Source organism: Aulostomus chinensis, chromosome 4 (assembly GCF_037954235.1).
Source record: "Aulostomus chinensis isolate RoL2024-O1b breed Wild chromosome 4, RoL_Achi_v1.0, whole genome shotgun sequence".
Lineage (NCBI taxonomy): Eukaryota > Metazoa > Chordata > Actinopteri > Syngnathiformes > Aulostomidae > Aulostomus > Aulostomus chinensis.
The window spans coordinates 5,623,469-5,643,737 of NC_141323.1; the positions used below are offsets into that span (position 1 = coordinate 5,623,469).

The 20,269-nt window shown below is 46.1% G+C and overlaps 3 protein-coding genes across 7 annotated transcripts in view; all 3 read left to right on the plus strand.

Annotated features, from left to right (window-relative positions):
• The first annotated feature begins 1,823 nt into the window (after positions 1 to 1,823).
• prdm4 (PR domain containing 4) lies at positions 1,824 to 8,697 on the plus strand. 2 transcript variants are annotated; one of them, XM_086201226.1, is made up of 12 exons: positions 1,824 to 1,887; positions 2,155 to 2,247; positions 2,683 to 2,798; positions 2,965 to 3,153; positions 3,558 to 4,328; positions 4,502 to 4,651; positions 4,801 to 4,919; positions 5,003 to 5,088; positions 5,859 to 5,986; positions 6,074 to 6,625; positions 7,683 to 7,851; positions 8,000 to 8,697. In XM_086201226.1, exons 3-12 carry the CDS (start codon positions 2,684 to 2,686, stop codon positions 8,355 to 8,357), a joined length of 2,637 nt encoding a protein of 878 aa, XP_086057352.1. In that variant the 5' UTR covers positions 1,824 to 1,887; positions 2,155 to 2,247; position 2,683; the 3' UTR covers positions 8,358 to 8,697. The 2 variants fall into 2 exon arrangements, with proteins under 2 accessions (XP_086057352.1, XP_086057353.1); XM_086201227.1 differs by having other exon boundaries at positions 1,850 to 1,887; positions 2,187 to 2,247.
• Positions 8,698 to 9,322: 625 nt separating this feature from the next.
• tmem209 (transmembrane protein 209) lies at positions 9,323 to 16,638 on the plus strand. 3 transcript variants are annotated; one of them, XM_086201228.1, is made up of 15 exons: positions 9,323 to 9,460; positions 9,982 to 10,148; positions 10,238 to 10,296; positions 10,440 to 10,571; positions 11,331 to 11,560; positions 11,664 to 11,868; positions 11,958 to 12,133; positions 12,222 to 12,293; positions 12,390 to 12,486; positions 12,632 to 12,757; positions 12,880 to 12,977; positions 14,182 to 14,296; positions 14,385 to 14,482; positions 15,283 to 15,356; positions 15,545 to 16,638. In XM_086201228.1, exons 1-15 carry the CDS (start codon positions 9,458 to 9,460, stop codon positions 15,597 to 15,599), a joined length of 1,707 nt encoding a protein of 568 aa, XP_086057354.1. In that variant the 5' UTR covers positions 9,323 to 9,457; the 3' UTR covers positions 15,600 to 16,638. The 3 variants fall into 3 exon arrangements, with proteins under 3 accessions (XP_086057354.1, XP_086057356.1, XP_086057355.1); XM_086201229.1 differs by lacking the exon at positions 9,323 to 9,460 and adding an exon at positions 9,495 to 9,654 and having other exon boundaries at positions 15,545 to 16,636; XM_086201230.1 differs by lacking the exons at positions 15,283 to 15,356; positions 15,545 to 16,638 and adding an exon at positions 14,552 to 14,953.
• Positions 16,639 to 17,050: 412 nt separating this feature from the next.
• The window catches only part of ahcyl2b (adenosylhomocysteinase like 2b), a 36,482-nt gene continuing 33,263 nt past the window's right edge, over positions 17,051 to 20,269 (plus strand). Inside the window, exon 1 of one of the 2 annotated variants that reach the window (XM_086201231.1) lies at positions 17,051 to 17,507. In XM_086201231.1, the coding sequence (XP_086057357.1) occupies positions 17,172 to 17,507 (336 nt within the window). In that variant the 5' untranslated portion in view covers positions 17,051 to 17,171. The remainder of the gene's footprint in view (positions 17,508 to 20,269) is intronic. The other variant, XM_086201232.1, reaches the window with a different exon arrangement.

Below are 20,269 nucleotides of genomic sequence, written 5' to 3' on the forward strand. Positions count from 1 at the left end.
TCTTAAGCCTGGACTTAAACGTAGTTAAAGTGTCTGCCTCTCTGACCCATGGAGAGATGCTGGTTCCACAGTAGAGGAGCCCGGTAACTAAAGGCTCTACCTCCCAGTCTGTTTTTATTGATACTGGGAATCACTAAAAGACCTGCATTCTGGGAGCGGAGTGCTCTGGTGGGACAGTAGGGACTAATGAGCTCTTTCAAATAGGATGGAGCTTTATCATTGAGAGCCTTATAAGTCAGCAGAAGGACTTTGAAGTTGATTCTAGATCCTACAGGAAGCCAGTGGAGAGAAGCTAAAGTGGGAGAGATGTGTTCTCTCTTCTTAACTCCCGTCAAAACCCTCGCTGCAGCGTTCTGGACCAGCTGGAGACTCTTTAGAGAGAATTTAGGACATCCTGACAGGAGAGAGTTGCAGTAGTCCAGCCGAGAAGTGATAAATGCATGCACCAGTTTCTCAGCATCACTCTGGGAAAGGATATTCCTAATCTTAGCGATACTTCGCAGATGGAAGAAGGCGGTCCTAGTCACATGCTTTATGTGGGAGCTGAAGGAAAGGTCCTGGTCAAAAATGACCCCAAGGTTCCTTGCAGTTGTCCTCAGGGTCAGGGTGATGCCATCTAGAGTAGAGATCCAATTCAAGAGCGTGTCCCTGAGGTGTTCAGGTCCAAACATGATGACCTCAGTTTTATCTGAATTGAGCATTAAGAAGTTAGAGGACATCCAGGATTTAATGTCTTTCAGGCAGTCTTGCAGATGAGTAAGCTGGCTTGTGTCGTCTGGCTCCATCGACCAGTAAAGTTGTGTGTCATCTGCATAACAGTGGAAGTTGATCGAGTGCTTCCGGATTATGTCACCTAATGGGAGCATGTAAAGAGTGAAGAGAATCGGTCCTAAAACTGAACCCTGTGGTCCACCATATGTAACTCTGCTATACTCCGAATGGTCATTATTAACATTAACAAACTGAAACCTGTCAGATAAGTAGGACTTAAACCATTTTAGGGCAGTTCCTTTAATCCCAATGTCATGGTCTAGTCTCTGTAGCAGGATGCTGTGGTCAAGGGTGTCAAATGCAGCACTGAGGTCCAAAAGGACAAGCACAGAGACAAGACCTCTGTCTGAAGCTATAAGAAGATCATTAGAGACTCTGACCAGTGCTGGTTCAGTGCTATGGTGTTCCCTGAATCCAGACTGGAAGGCTTCAAAGAGCTCGTTGCTGTGCAGATGTTCATGTAGCTGCTCCAGGACAACCTTCTCAAGGATCTTGGAGATGTAGGGGAGGTTGGATATCGGCCTATAGTTGGCTAACACATCTGGGTCAAGAGAAGGTTTTTAAGTAAAGGGTTGATGACAGCCACCTTAAAGGCCTGTGGCACATAACCTGTGACTAAGGAAAGATTAATTTGATTTAATATAGAAGTGTTGACTAGAGGGAAGGCATCCTTAAGGAGGCTTGTTGGGATGGGATCCAGCAGACAAGTGGACAAGTTAACTTCTCAGACATTTAAATCACTTGAAACCTTACTGAGTGGAAACAATGCAACCCAACCCAAAGAATTTCAGATGATGTATTTATGTTTCTAGAGAAGATAAAGATATTTTCAATATTTTGAGATTAATGTTCAAAATATTGCGAAGCGTTACTCTAGTACTTCTCAATCTTTTGAATTTTTGTCACATTTTATAAACGGCAGGATGACAAAGAAAAGGTAAGTTTTAAAAGAAACAGTCGGTCAGTGTTTACGATGTAACTGCTCAAACTCAGGCTGGGCAGGAAAACTGTTCTGGGATCAGTGGTACAGTCCTCCACGCTGACGTACTTCCGCGCATGCGCAAAGCAGCACGAAGCCGTCATGGCCCCGTCCGGGGAGGGTACAATATTGTGTCGGTATGTTTTTTTTCTTTAAAAATTAGCATTCTTGGTATGAAGCACCACACTTAGACCCAATAAATTATATCTAAACATCGAGTTATACGATTGATCGAGTTTAGGCTTGAAGATTTAGGCCAAGGTTAAGGTAGCGATGTAACAAACTGGTGGATGTTTTGCGAATGTAAACGGCTTTATTTATGTAACTAGAGTTCTGTCATTTAGTTGAGATGTGTTGTGTGTGTGTGTGTGTGTGTGTGTGTGTGTGTGTGTGTGTGTGTCCAGGTGTGTAAATGTCCAAGTGTCTCGTTTCACAGGGAGAGCATAGTCACTGCGCCCTTCTGCGGTTCGCTACTGATGGAGATTTGTTGAGTTCAGGTAAGCTAATGTAGCTAACAGCACTAGCTTGTCTTGTCTCATGAATGCTCTCAGTTACGAGTAGCAGCTTCCTTTAGCTGTACTATTTACACTTGTGTAAATGACGGTTGCAGCCTAAAAAAAAAAACACAAAGCATCTTAGCTTTTCAACTTTTGTCAATTTTATTAAGAAATGTATCAAATTCTCAATCAAATCTTTGGTTCTATGGTAAAAACAGAAACGCACCATGAAACAATATCCTGTCAAAGCTAATGATTGTAATTATTTGGCTTCTAATCACCTCAGTAAATACAGCTTGAGTAGGAATTAGATGTTAGTTGATTTGGTGTGTGATCATCGTTTCTGACATACAGTCGTCAAAGATGTCAGTCGCAAGTTTTGCACTGCCAGTTGTGTTTTTCTGGAAGCTGTAACAGCTGACATTGTTCGTCCAGGATGAACGACATGAACTTGAGTCCAGTGGGCATGGACCAGCTCAGCGTGCCTTCAGTGAGTGCCAGCCACTTGGGTCTGCCCACCTCCCCCCCACACAACCCCATCCCTACTCCAGGTATGACAGTAGTGCCCGCCCAGTCTGCTGGTTCCGAGTTGAACACAGCTTGTTCTTATTAAATCTCAAGAATCACAAGTATATGTCTGCATTATTCAGTGTTGTCTTTAATTACACTCGTGCATGTGAACCAGTTCTGCATAATCAGATGTGTTGTCTTGTGCAGGCATGCCAGTGGCCATCCCCAGCCTGGGTCCTTCCCTAGGCTCTCTGCCCTCTGCGCTGTCACTCATGTTGCCCATGGGTCCTCTAGGGGACAGAGGAGTGATGTGTGGCCTGCCCGAGAAGAACTGTTCCCTGCCACCTCCTCCATACCCCCACTTGGATAGCAGTTACTTCCGACATATATTGCCAGGTGGGTCACTTGATGCGTTTCCGTCTACGTAGATTTTCAATCTGTGCCTAAAAATCGTTTGAAAACTTTGAAAATTTGAATGAATTTCTAAATATTGCAAAAAGGCTTTTACATTTGAAGGAGGGGGTGGAAATTTGTGGCATTTGTAAAAGAAATGTAGCACGCAACTGCTGATCTCAGCACTCAGTTTTTTGCATTTTCTATTGTTGATTTCCTGAAAATGTGGTTAAAACGTCCGATATATTTGGACGGAAATCTGACTAGTATTTGTGTATGACACAAACATTGGAACAGGTCAGTACTTGTATTGTGGATACTTGCGTGCACTTTAAGTCTAATGGCACAAGTGTCAACATTTCCATAATGGTCATGTGACTAAATGCTTCATCTTTTTGTTGCGAAAGGGATTCTTTCCTATCTGGCCGACCGTCCACCACCTCAGTACATTTATCCCAGCAGCCTCAACATGGACGGGACCCTGTCTGTGACCAGCAACAATCCCTCTGGTCTGGACCCTTACAGTGGTCCCGGAGGCCCATTGGAGCAGGGTTTGGTGCCTATGGATTCGAGACAGGTGAGTGGCCAGGGAGACCTCCACCAGCCTGGTGCCCATGAGCTGAACTCGGCAGGGTTGGCCATGGAGTCACGCGTCAGCAGCCCCATGTCCCCTGACAGAATGGGAGAGGAGCTGGCCACCATGGATGGGGTCGGGGTGGTGGATGTGTCCGACACCCGGCAGCAGCTCGGAGGGGGAAGGCAGCCTCAGCCACATGAGGGCATCACTGGGGTGGACTCTTCAGGTGGGGTGATGCCCCTTCATGGACCCCCTGTGCTGGAACTACCGGTGGTGATGGAGCCAGATCTCATGGGGGGCAGAGTGGGCAACGCTGGTGGAGGAGGAGCAGGGGGACTTGGGGAGCAGCTACATACAAATGGAGAGCTAAACTCTGGTGTTGTGAGTGTCGTGCTCACGGGCTCAATGGTCAGCCAGGGCCAGCTGGGGCCGGTGTCGCTCCATGGACATTCTGGAATGGGGCTAGAGGCGGTAAATGTGTCCCCCATCACTGCAGAGGTGTCACTTGGGCCAGAAAACAACCTGGTGCTGGTCAGCTCCAGCCTGCAGCTTGAGGATTCTACCTCCAACAAGGAGAACATGGTCACTGCTTACAACATCTGTGAGTGTCTAATTGTTCTCTCAGAAATTAATACACCTACATTTTTTTATTATTTTTTTTACATTAAAAAAAAAAAAAGCAGCCAAGTAGCTGATGTGAAAACAGTCGACATTGTGAGAAGGCCATAATTATTCTATTAGAATCTCAACAGTGGTTTTATCTGTTATCATCAGGGTGCACTCTGTGTGAGCGCTCATATACCTCAGACTGTCCCGAGCATGGCCCGGTCACTTTCATCCCTGACACACCGATCCAAAGTCGGGCTCGCCTCTCGATCCCTCGTCCCCTGTGTCTGCGCATCTCAGTGGCTGACGAACCTCTCGGTAAAAGAATCAACCTTTCAGCGTATTGTCGTGGAACAGATGAGCACGAGAAGTTCGCACCAACAGGATCAACAGGAGAGACTCAACACTGAGAACGATCCATCACGGCTCATTCAGAGCACTGTTGTGTGTTTGTGGGTTTTTCACAGGAGTTTTTACTCGAGACGTCATCCCTCCGAGGACCTGCTTCGGCCCACTGGTCGGGCAGCACTGTAGCAACGTGGATCTCTCCGACTGGCCTGAAAAGGACACCCCTCAAATGTGGAAGGTCAGTGAAGTGGAAGTGGTTGGACTATTGTTGTCACAATCAGTGTAACCTGACAATGAGACAGAACTGTTCTTCTATCACAGATGTACCACAACAATGTGCTCGAGTTCTACATCGTGACTACAGCTGAGAGTGAATGCAATTGGATGATGTTTGTCCGCAAGGCCAGGTATGATCTGAGGAGAGGAGAGCTGAGCCTCAGACGGATCCGCCACGTTGGTTTTAATGTTCAGAGGAGGGAGGTGTAACAAAATAGATAGAAGCTCAATGGTAACAAGGCCTTTGGCGACGTGACAGCCACTTCATTTGCGTTACTACTGAGGGAACAAGCTGGGGTTGGCTGGTGACACCCACATGAGAAAATACTGTGGAGCGCAGGGATGTTTTACTTTTCTCAATTGTGGAAACTCTCCCACCAAGTGTTGCTAGGTTGGCTCAGACTGCTTTTTGGTGTATAATCTTGAGGGGCTGTGTGCAAATCAGTATTGTGATTCAAGCTGCCACAGTTAACTACTGTGGACGTCTACAGCTCCAAACACTGTCCCCCCTGTGTTGCTGAGGCGGTTACAGCACCCCGTCCTGGCGAGGGGCTGTAACAGCGGCCCAAATGAGTAACCAATTCACAACCGACTCACAAACCTGACTGCGTTTGCCTCACAACATTCTGGTCACACTTGACATTCATGTTCACAGGCCCGGGCTGAACATGCTAATTCCACACGCCACTGTGGCGCCCCTGCTGCAGATGTTGGCCCTTCAAATTAATTCAAACATCAAGCATGTTGTTGATTCAATATGGTGGCGTTACAAACCTTCTGACTTCCAGCGCTCCCTGCGTGTTTTGGTTGGACCAACATGTGTGCAGCAGAGGGGAACAAAACAAAATGTTAGCATTAGATCCAAAATGCTGGTAAAGTGTGTATATGTGTGTGTATTTAGGAGTCGCGAAGAACAGAACCTGGTGGCGTACCCATCTAATGGTAAACTGTTCTTCTGCACGACCACGGAGATCCACCCAGACCAGGAGCTGCTGTTCTACTACAGCCGAGACTACTGCCGACTGATGGGTGAGGCTCAACTCATCCCTCCTCGCTGTGTAGCCGTTGTTACTGTTGTACATGAACCGATGTGAGTTCCTCTCCTCATTCACACAGGTGTTCCTCAGTTACCCGAGGGCCAGATGTGCCAATGTGGAAAAGAGTGCACCTCCTTCTCGGAACTCAAGTCTCATCTAAACAGCCATAACAGTAACCACAGCCATAACCCACCTCCTCACAGCCACAGCTCGCCGCAGCAGGACCACACGCTGCAGCAACAACCGCCACCACCGCAGGAGCAGCAACAAGAGCAACAACCGCAGCAACACACTCAGCAGGATGAGAAGCTGGCCAATGGGACGTCGAGCTCGTCGTCATCTCCGTGGCCGTGCCACCCCCACACCGCTGGACAAACGAACAATGATAACAGCAGGGGCGGCGATAGTAGGAACTCTAATAACGGTACCTCCAGAACACACTCAAAAGGTCAGGGTCATGCACGGGAGAAGAAGTTCAAGTGCAGCATGTGCTCGCGGGCTTTTATCACCTCCACTAAGCTCAACGTGCACTTCATGGGCCACGTGGGGATGAAGCCTCACAAGTGTGAGTACTGCAGCAAGGCCTTTAGTGACCCCAGCAACCTCCGGATGCACCTCAAGATCCACACAGGTTGGAAGCGTGATAGAATTCATGTTTTATCAGTCGTGACATTTGTTCAGGCCTGACAGATGTTTTAAAGTGGAAGCTTTTTCAGTTTGGATTTGCAACATGTGGAACATTGAAGTGTAGTAAGCTTGCAGGCTGATAGAAGAAGAGATGAAGGACGAGCACCCAGTTAGTGCAGCGGTCTGTTACTGGTACGCTGGTTTGGTTCCCCATGTTGCCTCTGGTTTGGTTTGGCATCCTTACAGATGCAGTCAGCAGGTGGAAGCAGGATGAGATTATGTCTTAGTTGGGGGGCCTTTTTAGAGGGGAGGGGAACTGGAGGACGAGGGTGATCCCCCATGTGCTTTATCTCCTTATGTGGCAGAGGATGGTATGCATTGTTCCCCAGAGCAGCTAAAGGGAGCGGAGCAACAACCAAGAGTTATACAATAAGAAATAATTTTTTTGCCAACACAAACAAGAGATGAGATATCGGATCAGGAATATCAGACTTGAGTGCAGCTGAGTTATTCAAGCAGCAGCCGACCGTGCACAGATTGGATATTTGATTGATGGTGCTGATCCAGATTCGGTTGCCTAGCTTGAGCTGGACTCTGAAGCCATCGTAACGCAGCACGAGACATGGCACCGATCCGTACATTTCTGGTGTACTGTCCTCGAACACATCTAATTTTGAAGCATTTGTAGGACTGTGTTTACGAAAGCCTCAACCTTCCACGTGATGGCAACAACACAAATTAATGAAAATATTAAGGAAAAGTAGCTCTTGTGTTGGCAGATGTGTTTTCAGATTAAACTGGGTTTGAAAAAAAGTGTATCTTTAATGCTAACTGCAGTTTGTATCATGCGTTTGACCGAAAGTTCACTCCTGAAGCAGGACTTCCAAGGGTTAAAAAGTAGTAGTTCTTAGAGATGCAGTCTGACTTCCTTCAAAATTAGCAATTTCTCTCAAATTTGATAAAATCATGTAAGATTTGCGGTCAGAAAGCACCTATACTTGAGCTGCAGACGTCCATCCATGTCAGTTTAGATTCTGAAATATTGTTTTTCCCACCAACAGGTCAGAAGAACTACAGATGCACAGTCTGCGAGAGGTTGTTCACCCAGAAATCCCACGTGGCGTCACACATGCTCATTCACACCGGCGCTGAGAAACTCAAGTGTGACCTCTGCGAGCGGGCATTCATCAGGAAACACGACCTGAAACAGCACATGTTCTCACACACACAGTATGTCATATCGGTTTTTTACACCCAAAGATACAAGTTGGTTTAAAAATATAAGTTATTTGTGTAGTAGTCAATATTTACGTGTCTCTGTTCCTTTTTTTTCTTTTCTTTCCGTTTTCATGAAACCCGGCGTCTCCACCACCAACAGCGAGCGTCGGATTCAGTGCCCAAAATGTAACAAACATTTCCTCAAGACAAACCACCTGAAGAAGCACATGAACTCCCACGAGGGCCGCAGAGACTTTGTCTGTGAGAAATGCCACAAAGCTTTCCTCACCAAATACCACCTCACTCGTCATCTCAAGATATGTAAAGGGCCGAAGACGGAGCGATCGTCCCGTAAGGAAAAAGATCTGGATGAAGATGAGGAGGAAGAGGAGGAGGAAGAAGTTGATGATGGCAGGATAAGAGAAGACGATGGACTCGTGGACTCGGCCAGCAATGAGGAGTGTGGTTTGGATGTCGGAGGATATAACTCTGACAAGTCTCTTTCTCCTCCTCACTGATAGATCTTTCTCTTCGTAATCATTTGCTTCTACCTGTGCAGTGCCTGTTTTTTTTAGGGGCGGGGCCATGGGTTGTGTGACATCACAAAACATCTTTTGCTGAAGTCTCTGACACCCCCAGATTCCCAGTGTCTAAATTTGTAACCGCTGATAGTCGAGACGATCCACCTGAAGTGGAAACCCTTCTGGCTTTACCCACTGGCTCTGCTACCCAGCAGGGTCTTTGTTTTTCCAGGAACCCTGTTGTGTTAACTTTGTATTTGACTTTTTTTCTTCTTCTGTCTTCATACATGAAGAGAAGCCAAACTTTGCACAGAGGTCTAGTCCTAAGCCAGACTTCTTCAACTGGCTTTGTCGGCTAGTAGATGATTGTGATTAAAACTGTAAATCTTATTAAACCTGTCTCCTACATTTTTTGCTCAAATAACACCAAACCTGCCTGACTGCTCAAATTTTGATCGATCAAAAATGGAGTCCTGGTGCATTAAGTTTTTTTTTGTGTAAACAGCTTCTTGATAATGATTTTAAAAAATCATTTATTTGTAAAAAGAAAATCTTGAATTTTGTCTAAGCAATTGAATTGCCTAAAATCTTTGAATTCTGTCCCCATGTTAGCTGTTGCGATCAATCGCTATGGAAATAAACGGCTGACATCTGTACTTTGTCCAGATGAAGTACACTAAATTTAAGCATTTGCTCTTGAAAACTGCCATGACAGTAGAAGTAAAACTGCAACACCCACAATGCATCAACAGCCCACCCAGCTCTGCAGCTGTTCCTAATAATCATTTAAGTGGATTGACTTCTCTTGCCTAAATTAAACATTAGGTTGTCCTTCAGTTTAGGAGGTGGTGCAGCTGTGTGCAGGTCCTTGGTTCAGGCCTCCACACTCCGCCTGGCTCACGGAGACACAGCGTTTTCCCTCAGGAACCGCAACTCCTAGACTCATCACTCCGTTTCTGATTATTCTGTGTCTTGCATGAGCTCAGTTCTCTTGACTATCATTGTCTGTTATTTGTATTATTTTTCATGTGGAGCCATTGTTTTGTCAAACCATGCTAACTTCAGCTCAAGAGTCGTGTTGTTGAAAAATCGTTTCCATGGTAATAAATCCCCCCCAAAAGCTGACAAACAAAACCTTCAAATTTCACGTGATACGTTTATACTTAACGTAACTGAACCTCAATCTTAAAATTTGTGGGCCTGGCTGGTGCGCGTCACCAGCGGAAGTACATACAACTGGTTCCGGTGGAAATACAAACTATGCAGCGCCGCTGCTGTCATTTACTTTAACGTGGTATGAAAGATTTAACATCATTACACGTTGTATTTGCACTTTGCTTTTATGCTCGACAGCGAAAATACATGTTTGGCTTTCCACAATAAAATTAAGTCTATTTTTAAGTTTTTTATTTCTTCACAAATTCTGTCTTGTTGATGTGTTAGCGCGCTAACTTTAGCTAAGCTAGCGGGTCAGCTAGCAGTGATGCATAAGCTGGTTATTCAGTTATCGCTCCATATTTGGCGTGACCGCTCAGTCGTACTCGATGTTTAGCTCAGATTTATTCAGTAAATAGATCCACAGATAAGCAGTGAATGGCGTTACACTCTCTCCGTGTCCCAGCTCGAGCCGCCGGAGACAGACGACGTCATGTTGACCCCGCCGAAGGAGGGGACGCCCAATATGATTGACAAGGTTCTGAGGATGAGGAGGGAGGAACAGGCTCGTCAGGTGGTGCTGGCCTGGGCCGTCCTCAACGTGTCCATCGCTGGCATGATTTACACGGAGATGTGAGTTCCCGGCGCTCCGCTCTTGCAGCTCTGTTGTTTATCAGCGTTCATTCATGATGTGGTTTTCTTGTGTCGACATCTTCTGCCAGGTCGGGGAAGCTGCTGAGTCGATACTACAACATCACCTACTGGCCTATCTGGTACATTGGTGAGGTTTTACTGTAGTTATTGTAGTTTGTATGATTGCAGTCACTCTACCTTGATTGAAGCTGCATTTGACAGTGTCACCATCCCAATGAGAGGTGATGTGATACCTCTTTATTTTTGTCTTCTTTTCCTCTGTTGTTACAGAGTTTGTGCTCGCCTCCCTCTTTAGCCTCAATGCCCTTTTTGACTTCTGGAAATATTTTAAATACACAATGGCTCCCTCCACCATCGCCGTCTCCCCTCAGCAGCATCAACTCCTGGGTGTGAGAAACACAAGTGAGTCATACTCTGACATCTGCGTGTAAAGATTGATCTCTTTGTCTGTGCATTTAAGTCAAGTGTCACAAGTTACATTTTACATTCTGTATACATTAAATGTGCGTAATCTCTATTTTAACAGATTACATTTGCATTATAGGTCACTGTAGTCACCCTTGTGCATGTAAAAAATAGAGGAAATTCAATAAATGCATGCAGAAAAATAATTAAAATCAATGAGAATGATGAGCGTATTGGGTTCTCAGATTGTCTCCATCCCTGATGTGTGCTTCACTCCTGTCTCAGTGCATGTGACACAAACTGCTTTGGATCTGCTAGTGGAAGTCCTTGCTCTGATTAAAGCACAAGGTTTTGTGTATGTTAGGCTCAGAGTGCTTGGAGATGCAGATGACCTACATCCAGTTATGTACCTCAACGCCTCCTGAGTAGTTGCTTTGCTAATGGTAAATGGTAAATGGACTCAGTTTTATAGAGCGCTTTTCTACCTTAGCGGCACTCAAAGCGTTTTACAGTGTCATCTCATTCACACACACACTGATGGTGGAGGCTGCCATGCAAGGCGCCAACCTCCTCATCAGGAGCAATTATGGGTTCAGTGTCTTGCTCAAGGACACTTGGACATGGTCACCAGGGTCGGGGATCGAACCAGCGACCCTTCGGTTGCTAGACGGCCACTCTAGCCCTGAGCCATGCCGCCTAATCAGCTGATCATGCTGTGTATTTTTTCCTGCGTCCTTTTCTCTGACCCTCTTGCAGGTATTCAGGCGTCTCCTCCGCAGAAGCCAGAACAGAAGGAGGCTCCAGCTCCTGCGCAGTCGTCTCCGCTGCAGGGCCAGAGCGTGTTGAGTTTCAGCCCTTCTCGTCCTGCCACCACCAGCCCCAAGTTTTCTCCCAGCTGCGTGACCGGGTACAGCCCTCCTCTCAGTAGCCCATCCACTCCCAACTCCGCCGGTGGACCTTATTCCCCCTCAGTGGCTTTTGGAAAGGTGCTTTTATCTCCTCCTATGGAACTGGAACTTAGGGGCATCTGTTGGCATCATTTCATAAACAACACTCTGAAACATTGTGTCTGCCGTTGTCCTGCCTCAGGTCGTAAACTACAGCCCCTCCCCTGGCTCCTCTCCCTACCCGAGCAGCATTGGGCCGGCAGAGGGGTCCAGCTTGAGGGCTCGCTACCGCACGTCCCCTTCTGTGTTTAATTCCCCAGGAAGTAAGGAGGACTACATGCAAGATCTGAAAAGCCTGGAGAGGTTCCTGCGCACAGAAGAGGAGAAGAGTCACCGCAGCCAGCTAGGTGCTCCATGTCGTACCAGAGTCACTGATATACCTTGAGACTCATGAATTCAGTCATAACTATCCCAACATTTACTGCTACCCCCATAGGAAGTCCAGAATCTGTGTCTCCAAACCATAGTCCAACATTCTGGAACTACAACCGCTCAGTGGGCGATTATGCTCAAAGTCTGAGGAAGTTCCTGTACCAGCCGGCCTGCCGCTCTCAGGCTCCGTCTGCTCACAAGGATGAGACTGACCTGGGCGGGAAACAGGCAGCAGAGGAGGTCTGTGCATCAGCTTTGTGTGACCGAGGGTGGAGTCCTCCATCACAATTGTGCCCTCTGAGTCTCTTTCATGTTTCCTCTCGAGTAGGTGTGGGCCCGGATCACAACCAGCCGTCCTGTCGTGGATCGTATTGATGGCTGGACGGCCAAACTTAGAAATGTGAGTCACATTAGTCAAACTACATTGTTACCTGCATGTTTTGATTTTTAGAAATAAAATACATTGCCAAAAAAAATCTGTCTGTGTGTTTGACAGTGGATCAGTGACACCATCTTGGTCCCACTGGTCAAGGAAGTAGACTCTGTCAACAACCAGCTGCGGAGGATGGGCTGCCCTGAACTCCAGATAGGAGGTAAACCATCTGCAGAGACCACGCAACATTGTAGAAAAAAATGTAAAACCTCTGCCGTGAATTTTATGTTTTTAAGAACAAAACATCCAGGAATTTCTGAATGCGCTTTGAAAATGTAGCTTCACTCGCCTCGTCTGTCCACTAGAGGCCAGCATCAGCAGCCTGAAACAAGCGGCAGTGATGAAAGCGTCCTCCATCCCCACCATGAACTCCATCGTCCAGTACCTGGACGTCACTCCCAACCAGGAATATCTAGTGGATCGCGTCAAAGGTATCCTCAGCATTACAGCACGCATGTGTGTGGGCTTGAGCTGTCATGCAATTATGGCAGTGGAACAGCATTTCTTATGTGTGTGTGTGTGTGTGTGTGTGTGTGTGTGTGTTCCATGTCAGAGCTGGCACACAGTGGCTGCATGAGCTCCTTTCGCTGGAATGGAGGTGGTGATCTGAAGAACAGGAAGTGGGACACAGACCTTCCCACTGACTGTGCTGTGAGTCTACACACGCGCTCACACACACACACATACACACACATACTCTGACACTCACGCCGCACAACAAGTAGGCAGTTCAGCCAGTTGATAGAGATGGGCTGACACGATACGGATACTACAGTATCGGTGTCACTCTGATACCACGCAAATATCAGACATTGGAAAGTAGACATAAATGATCAATTATGTCTATTATTTTAATCTAGAAGTTTATTTATTCAACATATCTAATGTTTCGCATAAAATTGCACTTGAGATTCAAATGCCTGAGGGGTGCTGACCAGTCTAAAATACTACTGCAGGTTTTTGGCAGGGCAAAGTTTAATTGAATAAAATTATTTTTCCCAGCGTCACCGTGTGTGGAATTTATGTCATGTTGGTTTGACAGCGTGAGTGTGATGTTTTTCGGATAGTTTGGTTCAGAAATGTATTATTAGCTGCTTAGTTGTTTCAGGTTGGGTGTGGTGGTGTCAGCAGATACTCAAAGTTGGAGCACCAGACCCGGCGTACGTCTCTATGGTTACGGAAACATCCCTGCTCACACCTTCCTGTTCATTTGATGTGGTTCCTTGGAAGTATTCGGGTTGATCTGGCTAGGATGAGTAGAAATAAGCAGATATTTAAGTGTGATTATTCAGCACTATACGATGAACCTTCATGGCCACCATATGAAACAACTCCTGCAGAATCTCAGCAAGTCCCAAATTGGATTTTCCTCATTCCAGGAGCTAAAATGGCCTAAATTTATAGGTGGTGCCAAGTTGCATGAGACATAAGTCTACATCCTCCACAAAGATCCAGAGGAATATGGCCGCGGTCTCATCGGTTTCAAACATAAAGCCCGACTGTGTCGGGACGGGTTTTACACTTTCCTCTGTAGGTCAAAGCATGAAATTTGGTTCAAAGTGTGCAGCAACCCTGCCTTTTTCCAACACTTGGTTTGGAAATGGTCATTGAACATCTTCAAAATAATGGATTGAATTAAAATTTAAATGTAATTTAACAACGTTTATGTCGAAAGTCCCGTTAAACTGATATCACAGCAAGTGTATTCATGCTTGGCTGTGGCCTCCTGAGTTTGTCATCACCTGCAGCGTCTGTGATGCAGCCATGGTGCAGCAGCGGCCTGGAGCTTCTCTCCTCAGTGTGGGGTCACCAGCCCCCATCGTGGGCTCACTCTCGCTTCTGTCTGTCCCTCTAGATCCTCATGCATGTCTTTTGTACATACTTGGACTCCAGACTGCCCCCACACCCCAAGTACCCTGACGGAAAGACTTTCACTTCTCAGCACTTCAGCCACACCCCAGACAAACCTGGTAATCACACACACACACACACACACACACACACACACACACACGTACAGTGGTCTCTGTTTTGTTCTTATTCTACCAATTCTCTCAGACGTGACCAAGGAGAACCTCTTCTGCATCCACCAGAGCAGCACCACTCCCCCTCATTACCAGCTCATCTATCAGGGACACATCTACAGCCTCCCCAAGGTGACAAACACAACTCAGGCGCAAACGCAGCCGTCGTTCTCACTCATTTGTGCATCTCTTCTTCTCCAGACTCAACATTAACCCGTTATACTCTCGTTATCTCTTCATTATAAGGAGGGGCGGGTTTACCAAAAGTTTTGGAAGTAAAGAAAAGCATCACTTTTTCAAATTCACAATGTTTTCATTTGCTTTTCAAAATATCCAAAATGTAATTTTTATTCAGATATCAATATCTGTAATTAAAGGCTTTCGGTCAAAATTAGTTGACGTTGTTTAATCATTTGTCCCTTTTGCTCTTTGTGTCCCAGCCTGGTTGTGCTCTCTCCTTGTGAGGGCCTCAATCAGAGATCAGTTGGGAGAACAGTCCCTCATTTAATTCTTGTTTGATCAGAAAAATGATCAGGTTTCCATCCAATCGTGTTGCAAGTTTTACCAGAAGTTTCAGAAATACAGAAAACAAACAAACAAACAAACAAACAAAACCCATCCACTGCTGTTATACCAATGTTAGGTTTGTGTTCATGGAGATGAGCAGTAGGTGGCACTCTGATTTATCCATGACTACCACTCCTTTGGATATCTAGAGATGTATTTGAACTTTGGGTGTTTCTTCAGGTTTATTTGAGTGCCATTTGAAAATGGGCATGAAAAGAGCTGTTAGCAGATGCAGCAGTTGTATTGGAAGGCAGCTCTCTCCAAGCCATCAGAGCGAGCGCGTTGTTCACAACAGCCCAGGGTGTCTGGCTCTACATTACCTGATGGAGCACAATGACTCAGACTCAGCTTGGCTTCTGTTACAGGGCAGGAACAACCTGTTCCACACGATCCTCATGTTCCTCTATGTCATTAAGACCAAGGAGTCTGGGATGCTGGGGTGAGTGCTTCACTGTTGATACGCTGCTGGCTGGGAAAATAAGAAAATGCCATTTCAGTGTTGTATGAAATATTGATTCCCATCCAACCAGAAGGTCGTGCTCGAAAGGACAAATTGCATTTTGATTGAAGACGACTGCTTTGACCTGGCTTGTCTTCTAATTTAATTTCTCTCCATACTTTATCCAGGAGAGTGAATCTTGGCCTCTCCGGCGTCAACATTCTGTGGATATTTGAAGACTGATTCATGGACACTTAAAAGCAACAGAAGGCAGCAGGATATCCCCCCCCCCCCCCTCGATAGATTGTGGCTCCACAGGTTGGAACGCCACCTCGTGTAGAGGACGGCTCTTTATGGAGAACACTGGAAACGAGTATATATTTTTGGACACGTTCTCTAACAAAAAAACTGCACTGTCAGAGACTTTTTAAAAGCATGTTTCTGCTACATGCCGTTATGCTCATGATAAAATCAGGTGCTTTATTTTAAAATTCATTTAGTCATGTAATGTATTTTGAGAATGTGCCTGCATGGCAGCCTTGTAAATGAAATACAGTACCTCACACGTATCCGGTTGGCGTTCAAGGGCTCAAACCTGTTTGAGTGGTGACACCGTATGTTTGGGCTTGACTTTGGTTTGGTAATTTTTTATTTTTATTTCTTCAGTTTTTCCTGGGTAGAATCAATAAGTGCACCAAGGGGGCACTCCTGGCATGTTTGAAGTTAGCTTCCAGGACTTGTACTTGCAAAAATGCAGCAATAGTAAAATACATTTTCTGTGTTACTCAGCTGTGATGCAGCTCGTTGAATTATGCTTGCAATGTGCAACAGAGCACAAATGAAAAGCATTTGAATTATTGAATGTTAAGTGTTTTACCGAGGAGCACCAAATGCCATTGGTTGAATATTGTCTGTAACTGATATTTTACACGTCACCTGACTCGAAAATAAAAATTGATACAAAAAAAAAAAAGAGTTCAAGCTGGTTCATTCCCTGGACCTAATTATGCTTGAGTTCTCTGGGTGTCCACTTGGTGGCAGTGTTTTTCACTCCTGATGATTTGACCTTATGCTTGGCCCCATTTTCTCAGATGACATTCTGCATATCTACTGCGGTCTTGCGTAGCCATGTCCACTGCTGTGTTGGTGAATATATTTTCTAAAATGGTAAAAAAAATTCTTTTAGTAATAATTCTCATTCTTGTAATGTCTGTTGTAGCATCTTTTCCATAATCATGTGTTTTTTGTGTTCTGAGTGTGGTTTGTGCTTCCTGGTGTTCAGAATTAAGAAAATGTTGAATACAGGGAGCATTATGTGGCGCTAATTGCTTTGTTTTGTAGTTTCATGTCCCATTTTATTGCAAACACCATTTCCCACAATGCATTTAGCAGTGCAGCCTTTCCAGCAGGGAAATGTAGTTCAACATGTATTTAAGAGAAAGAGGATGACATAAAAGGATTTAATTTTCTGTCCTGTGGACTGTGTGCCTTCATTGTTAGTGGGTGTGGAAGTTTAGTAAAACATGTAGACCCTTCATGTCCACGTGGACATGAAGGGTCTACATGTCAGGCGACGTGAGATTTTTCTTAAACATGAGTTATCTATTGAGTCTTCCTCCATATTTACCAACTTACTGTCTAACGTGGCCTTAAACAAAGACTTATAAATTGTGGTGTTGCAGAATGTCTCACAGGCTATACGGCAACATCGAAGAACTACAAAGACCACAATGCATTTCGCAACCGAGGCTCTTCCGCTCACATCCGCTTGAGTCGAGATCTGTGTTGGAAAAAGGACTTTGAGAAACTGTAGCGATGTCAGTCCAGGTTGTGGCAGCGAAAATGGCAGAGGTCGAACTCAAAGACGTCCCAACCGGTAAAGACTTACCGGCGGAATCCCCGATTACACCGACCACAGAGGGACTAAACCTCGCCAGAAACTACCCGCACGAGGCCGGTTCCTCTGCCGCTGCGTCCCCTACAGCGGAGCCGTCCGCCAAAGCCGGGGAAGGGAGCCTGGGCTTGCTCACCCCCAACACCGCGAAGATGCCGCAGGCTTCGGCTATGAAGCGGACCGACCCGCAGCAGAACGGCGGAGAAGCGTTCGTCAACCGCGACGGGACCGTTGCCGAAGCGCCGCGGATGAAGAAGGTGAGCGAGGCGTTCTCTCCCCTGCCGTTGGCGGCTCGTTGTTCGCGCAGCTCCGCGTGAGAGCTCGCCGGGGAAGCTGTTATTGTGTGGCGATGCTAACAGGCTAGCTTGTCCCGAAGCTCCGTGTGTGTGTGTTTACTCTTTTATTCCGGTCTTAACAACAGCGGTGAGGCTTTGGAAGGTCCAGCCTGCCTTTCGGAGCAGGCCTGCGGGGTTCACTCAGGCTGACAGACGGGACGTTCAGACGTGGAGGTGGAAGCCAAACTGCTCTCACAAGTTTGTTGAGAATTGACGCGGCGAATAGAAACGTACCGGTCTTCCTGTGTGTCCCTGCATCCTTGGGATATTTGGGCTGATATGTGTCCTTTTTTTTTCTTCTTACGGTTATAAACGTAAACATTACAAAAATGTAGTGAAATCATTAAACGCCACGCTTATTGTGAGCCCCGGAACTCACATTTACTCCGAGAGAAGTTGCCTTCATCTCACGATGGCGCTCCGTTATCAGCCCATTAAACCAATTGCATTGACTGGTTTACGGTTGAGTTCCGCTGCTGGTGGTCTTTTTTTTTCTGAAGCGTTTCGTGAAACAGTCCCACCGTCTCATTTAAAGCCTCCGAGGCAGCGACGCAACTGACGGGACAGTTGTCGTTGCTGGTCGGAGTGATGGTGAGGAGAGCAGTGTCATGAACTCCAGCTGGACCTCAACTCAAGTCACTCCGTCACATTACCACCCCAAAAATGAAAATTCATTCTCTATCACGCACAATAAACCTGCTCATCCAGAATAACGAAGCATCCCGAAGCCTTGGCATTTGAAGTTGTTTTGAAAACATCAAAGTTCCCACCGTATTTTTAGTGAGACTACAAACATGGCAGCAGGGAGGTTTTTTTTCTAAAAACTTCACCTTCCTTCATCGTGAGGGTGAGGGCATAATAATGGAATCTTTCATTTTTGGGTGAGGTGCCCCTCTCAGTATGGACAAAGCTGGTATTTTCAAATGTCCATAATTAGTCAGCCAGTAATGTCAATAATTATCCTGCTGATATTCATACCGCGTCTCATTTACCTCACAACAGGGAGTGGTGTCACACCCGGGGTGACCTCCTCCCAGTGATGGAAGTGGAGGGAAAGTTGAAGCCGTGGCGTCCGACTTTGTCATTAAAAGTTATGTGCCAATTTGAAAATAATGCTCCAAGTGTTGACTTGAACGTACTGCAGTATAAAATAAGATGTTCGTAAAATAGCTCTTAAAACCCACATAAAGTGAGTTCCCAGCCGGCCTCCACTGAGCTGAATTAATCAACAAAATTGCTGTCAAATTTAACAGATTTTAATCCTAACGATGTTTGTTTTTTCGCCTTAGCCGTCTGATAAATAACATGATGCTGATATGGAAAAAATGATTAATATCCAAGCCATTGATCAGTCAAACCCTCCATCAGAGATACTCAGTTAACAGCTAAATCCATACAATGTGAAGCGTAGTTTGAGTGATCCAGAGTGATCCAGAGTGATCCACCACGACCGGCCCGGAGCCCCCCGTCACCTGCGGAGTTCCTGCTGTGGTGGCTCGGTTCAAAGGCCTTGCTCTTGTTTGTTACGTGGGGTTCTTTGGCCCACATCCCCGTTGGCTTGTGGTTGTGCCCTGAATGCATCTTATCTTGGTGTGTCACAAAGCCTTGATCAGGACCGAAGTGGATGTGAAGGGCAACGTTCAAGGAAAGAACAGTTTTTGATAAGCAGCCCTTTGAGGAAGCTGCCAATTGTGTTCCTCCGATCAGAGTTATATTTGGTTGACAGTGATACGTGGCCCGTGGTCGTGCTGAGCACATTATCAGCGGTTGGTGGATTATACGCCTGGTGATGCATCGACTTCCTCCGGGCACGCAGTCTTAATAAGCAAAATACTGAAAATTAAGTTTCTGAAATGAGCTCTGTGTGGTGACCCGTTTGGCTCCCACTGCCACATTAAGGCAAAGTGCAAACTATGTTTAACAACTGGTGCGGGGGAACCAAAACCAGATGCTTGGGTGAAACCCTGGGGAGGCGACTAAGGGTTACACCCGACAGCCGTTCACAGATGACGATACTCTCTGTCAGAATCCTGTGAAACCCACTCGGCGAGCCGTGGCTTTAAAACTGGATCGTACAGATGGGGAATGGTCAGCGCCCTGGAGGCTCGTCTCGATGGCTAGCCCGGAGGCTAGTCTCGATGGCTAGCCCGGAGGCTAGTCTCGATGGCTAGCCTGGAGGCTAGTCTCGATGGCTAGTCTCGATGGCTAGCCTGGAGGCTAGTCTCGATGGCTAGTCTCGATGGCTAGCCCGGAGGCTAGTCTTGATGGCTAGCCAGAGTGCCACAGGAAGAAGGGAAATAGAGGGCATCCAGCAGGGTGAACATTTAAGGGGCCACAACAAGTCAGACCTATCGGACTGGAACTGCCACATCCGGATTATCAAGTTCATGGGCTGGACGGTGGAAGAGTGAAGGCTTCATCCAGTATTAAATGAACACACAAATAAAAATATGAAACGACTTCTTGAAATAAAGAAGCAAACCTTCAGCCTGTCATTGACTCATTTGCTGTTCTTCATCCGCACCACTCTGCAAGTTAAGCTGCCTTTTGGATAAAGTTTGTGGAAACTGAAGAGTCAAAGCCATAATTTATTGTCGACTCATCTGATTATTCCAGTGATCATTAGATCAGTGGTTTTGGATTAAAAAAAGAACAGAATATCAACAAAAGCCTTTGTTGTGCAT

What these genes read in the sequence shown, in the direction of transcription:
- prdm4 (XM_086201226.1), top strand. Translation starts at nt 2,684, where the DNA reads ATGAACGACATGAACTTGAGTCCAGTGGGCATGGACCAGCTCAGCGTG. An exon ending in CTTCCGACATATATTGCCAG is followed by an intron (nt 3,154 to 3,557) that starts GTGGGTCACTTG and finishes TTGTTGCGAAAG; the next exon opens with GGATTCTTTCCTATCTGGCC. An exon ending in AGTGGCTGACGAACCTCTCG is followed by an intron (nt 4,652 to 4,800) that starts GTAAAAGAATCA and finishes GGTTTTTCACAG; the next exon opens with GAGTTTTTACTCGAGACGTC.
- tmem209 (XM_086201228.1), top strand. An exon ending in GGAAACAGGCAGCAGAGGAG is followed by an intron (nt 12,134 to 12,221) that starts GTCTGTGCATCA and finishes CCTCTCGAGTAG; the next exon opens with GTGTGGGCCCGGATCACAAC. An exon ending in AAGGAGTCTGGGATGCTGGG is followed by an intron (nt 15,357 to 15,544) that starts GTGAGTGCTTCA and finishes TACTTTATCCAG; the next exon opens with GAGAGTGAATCTTGGCCTCT.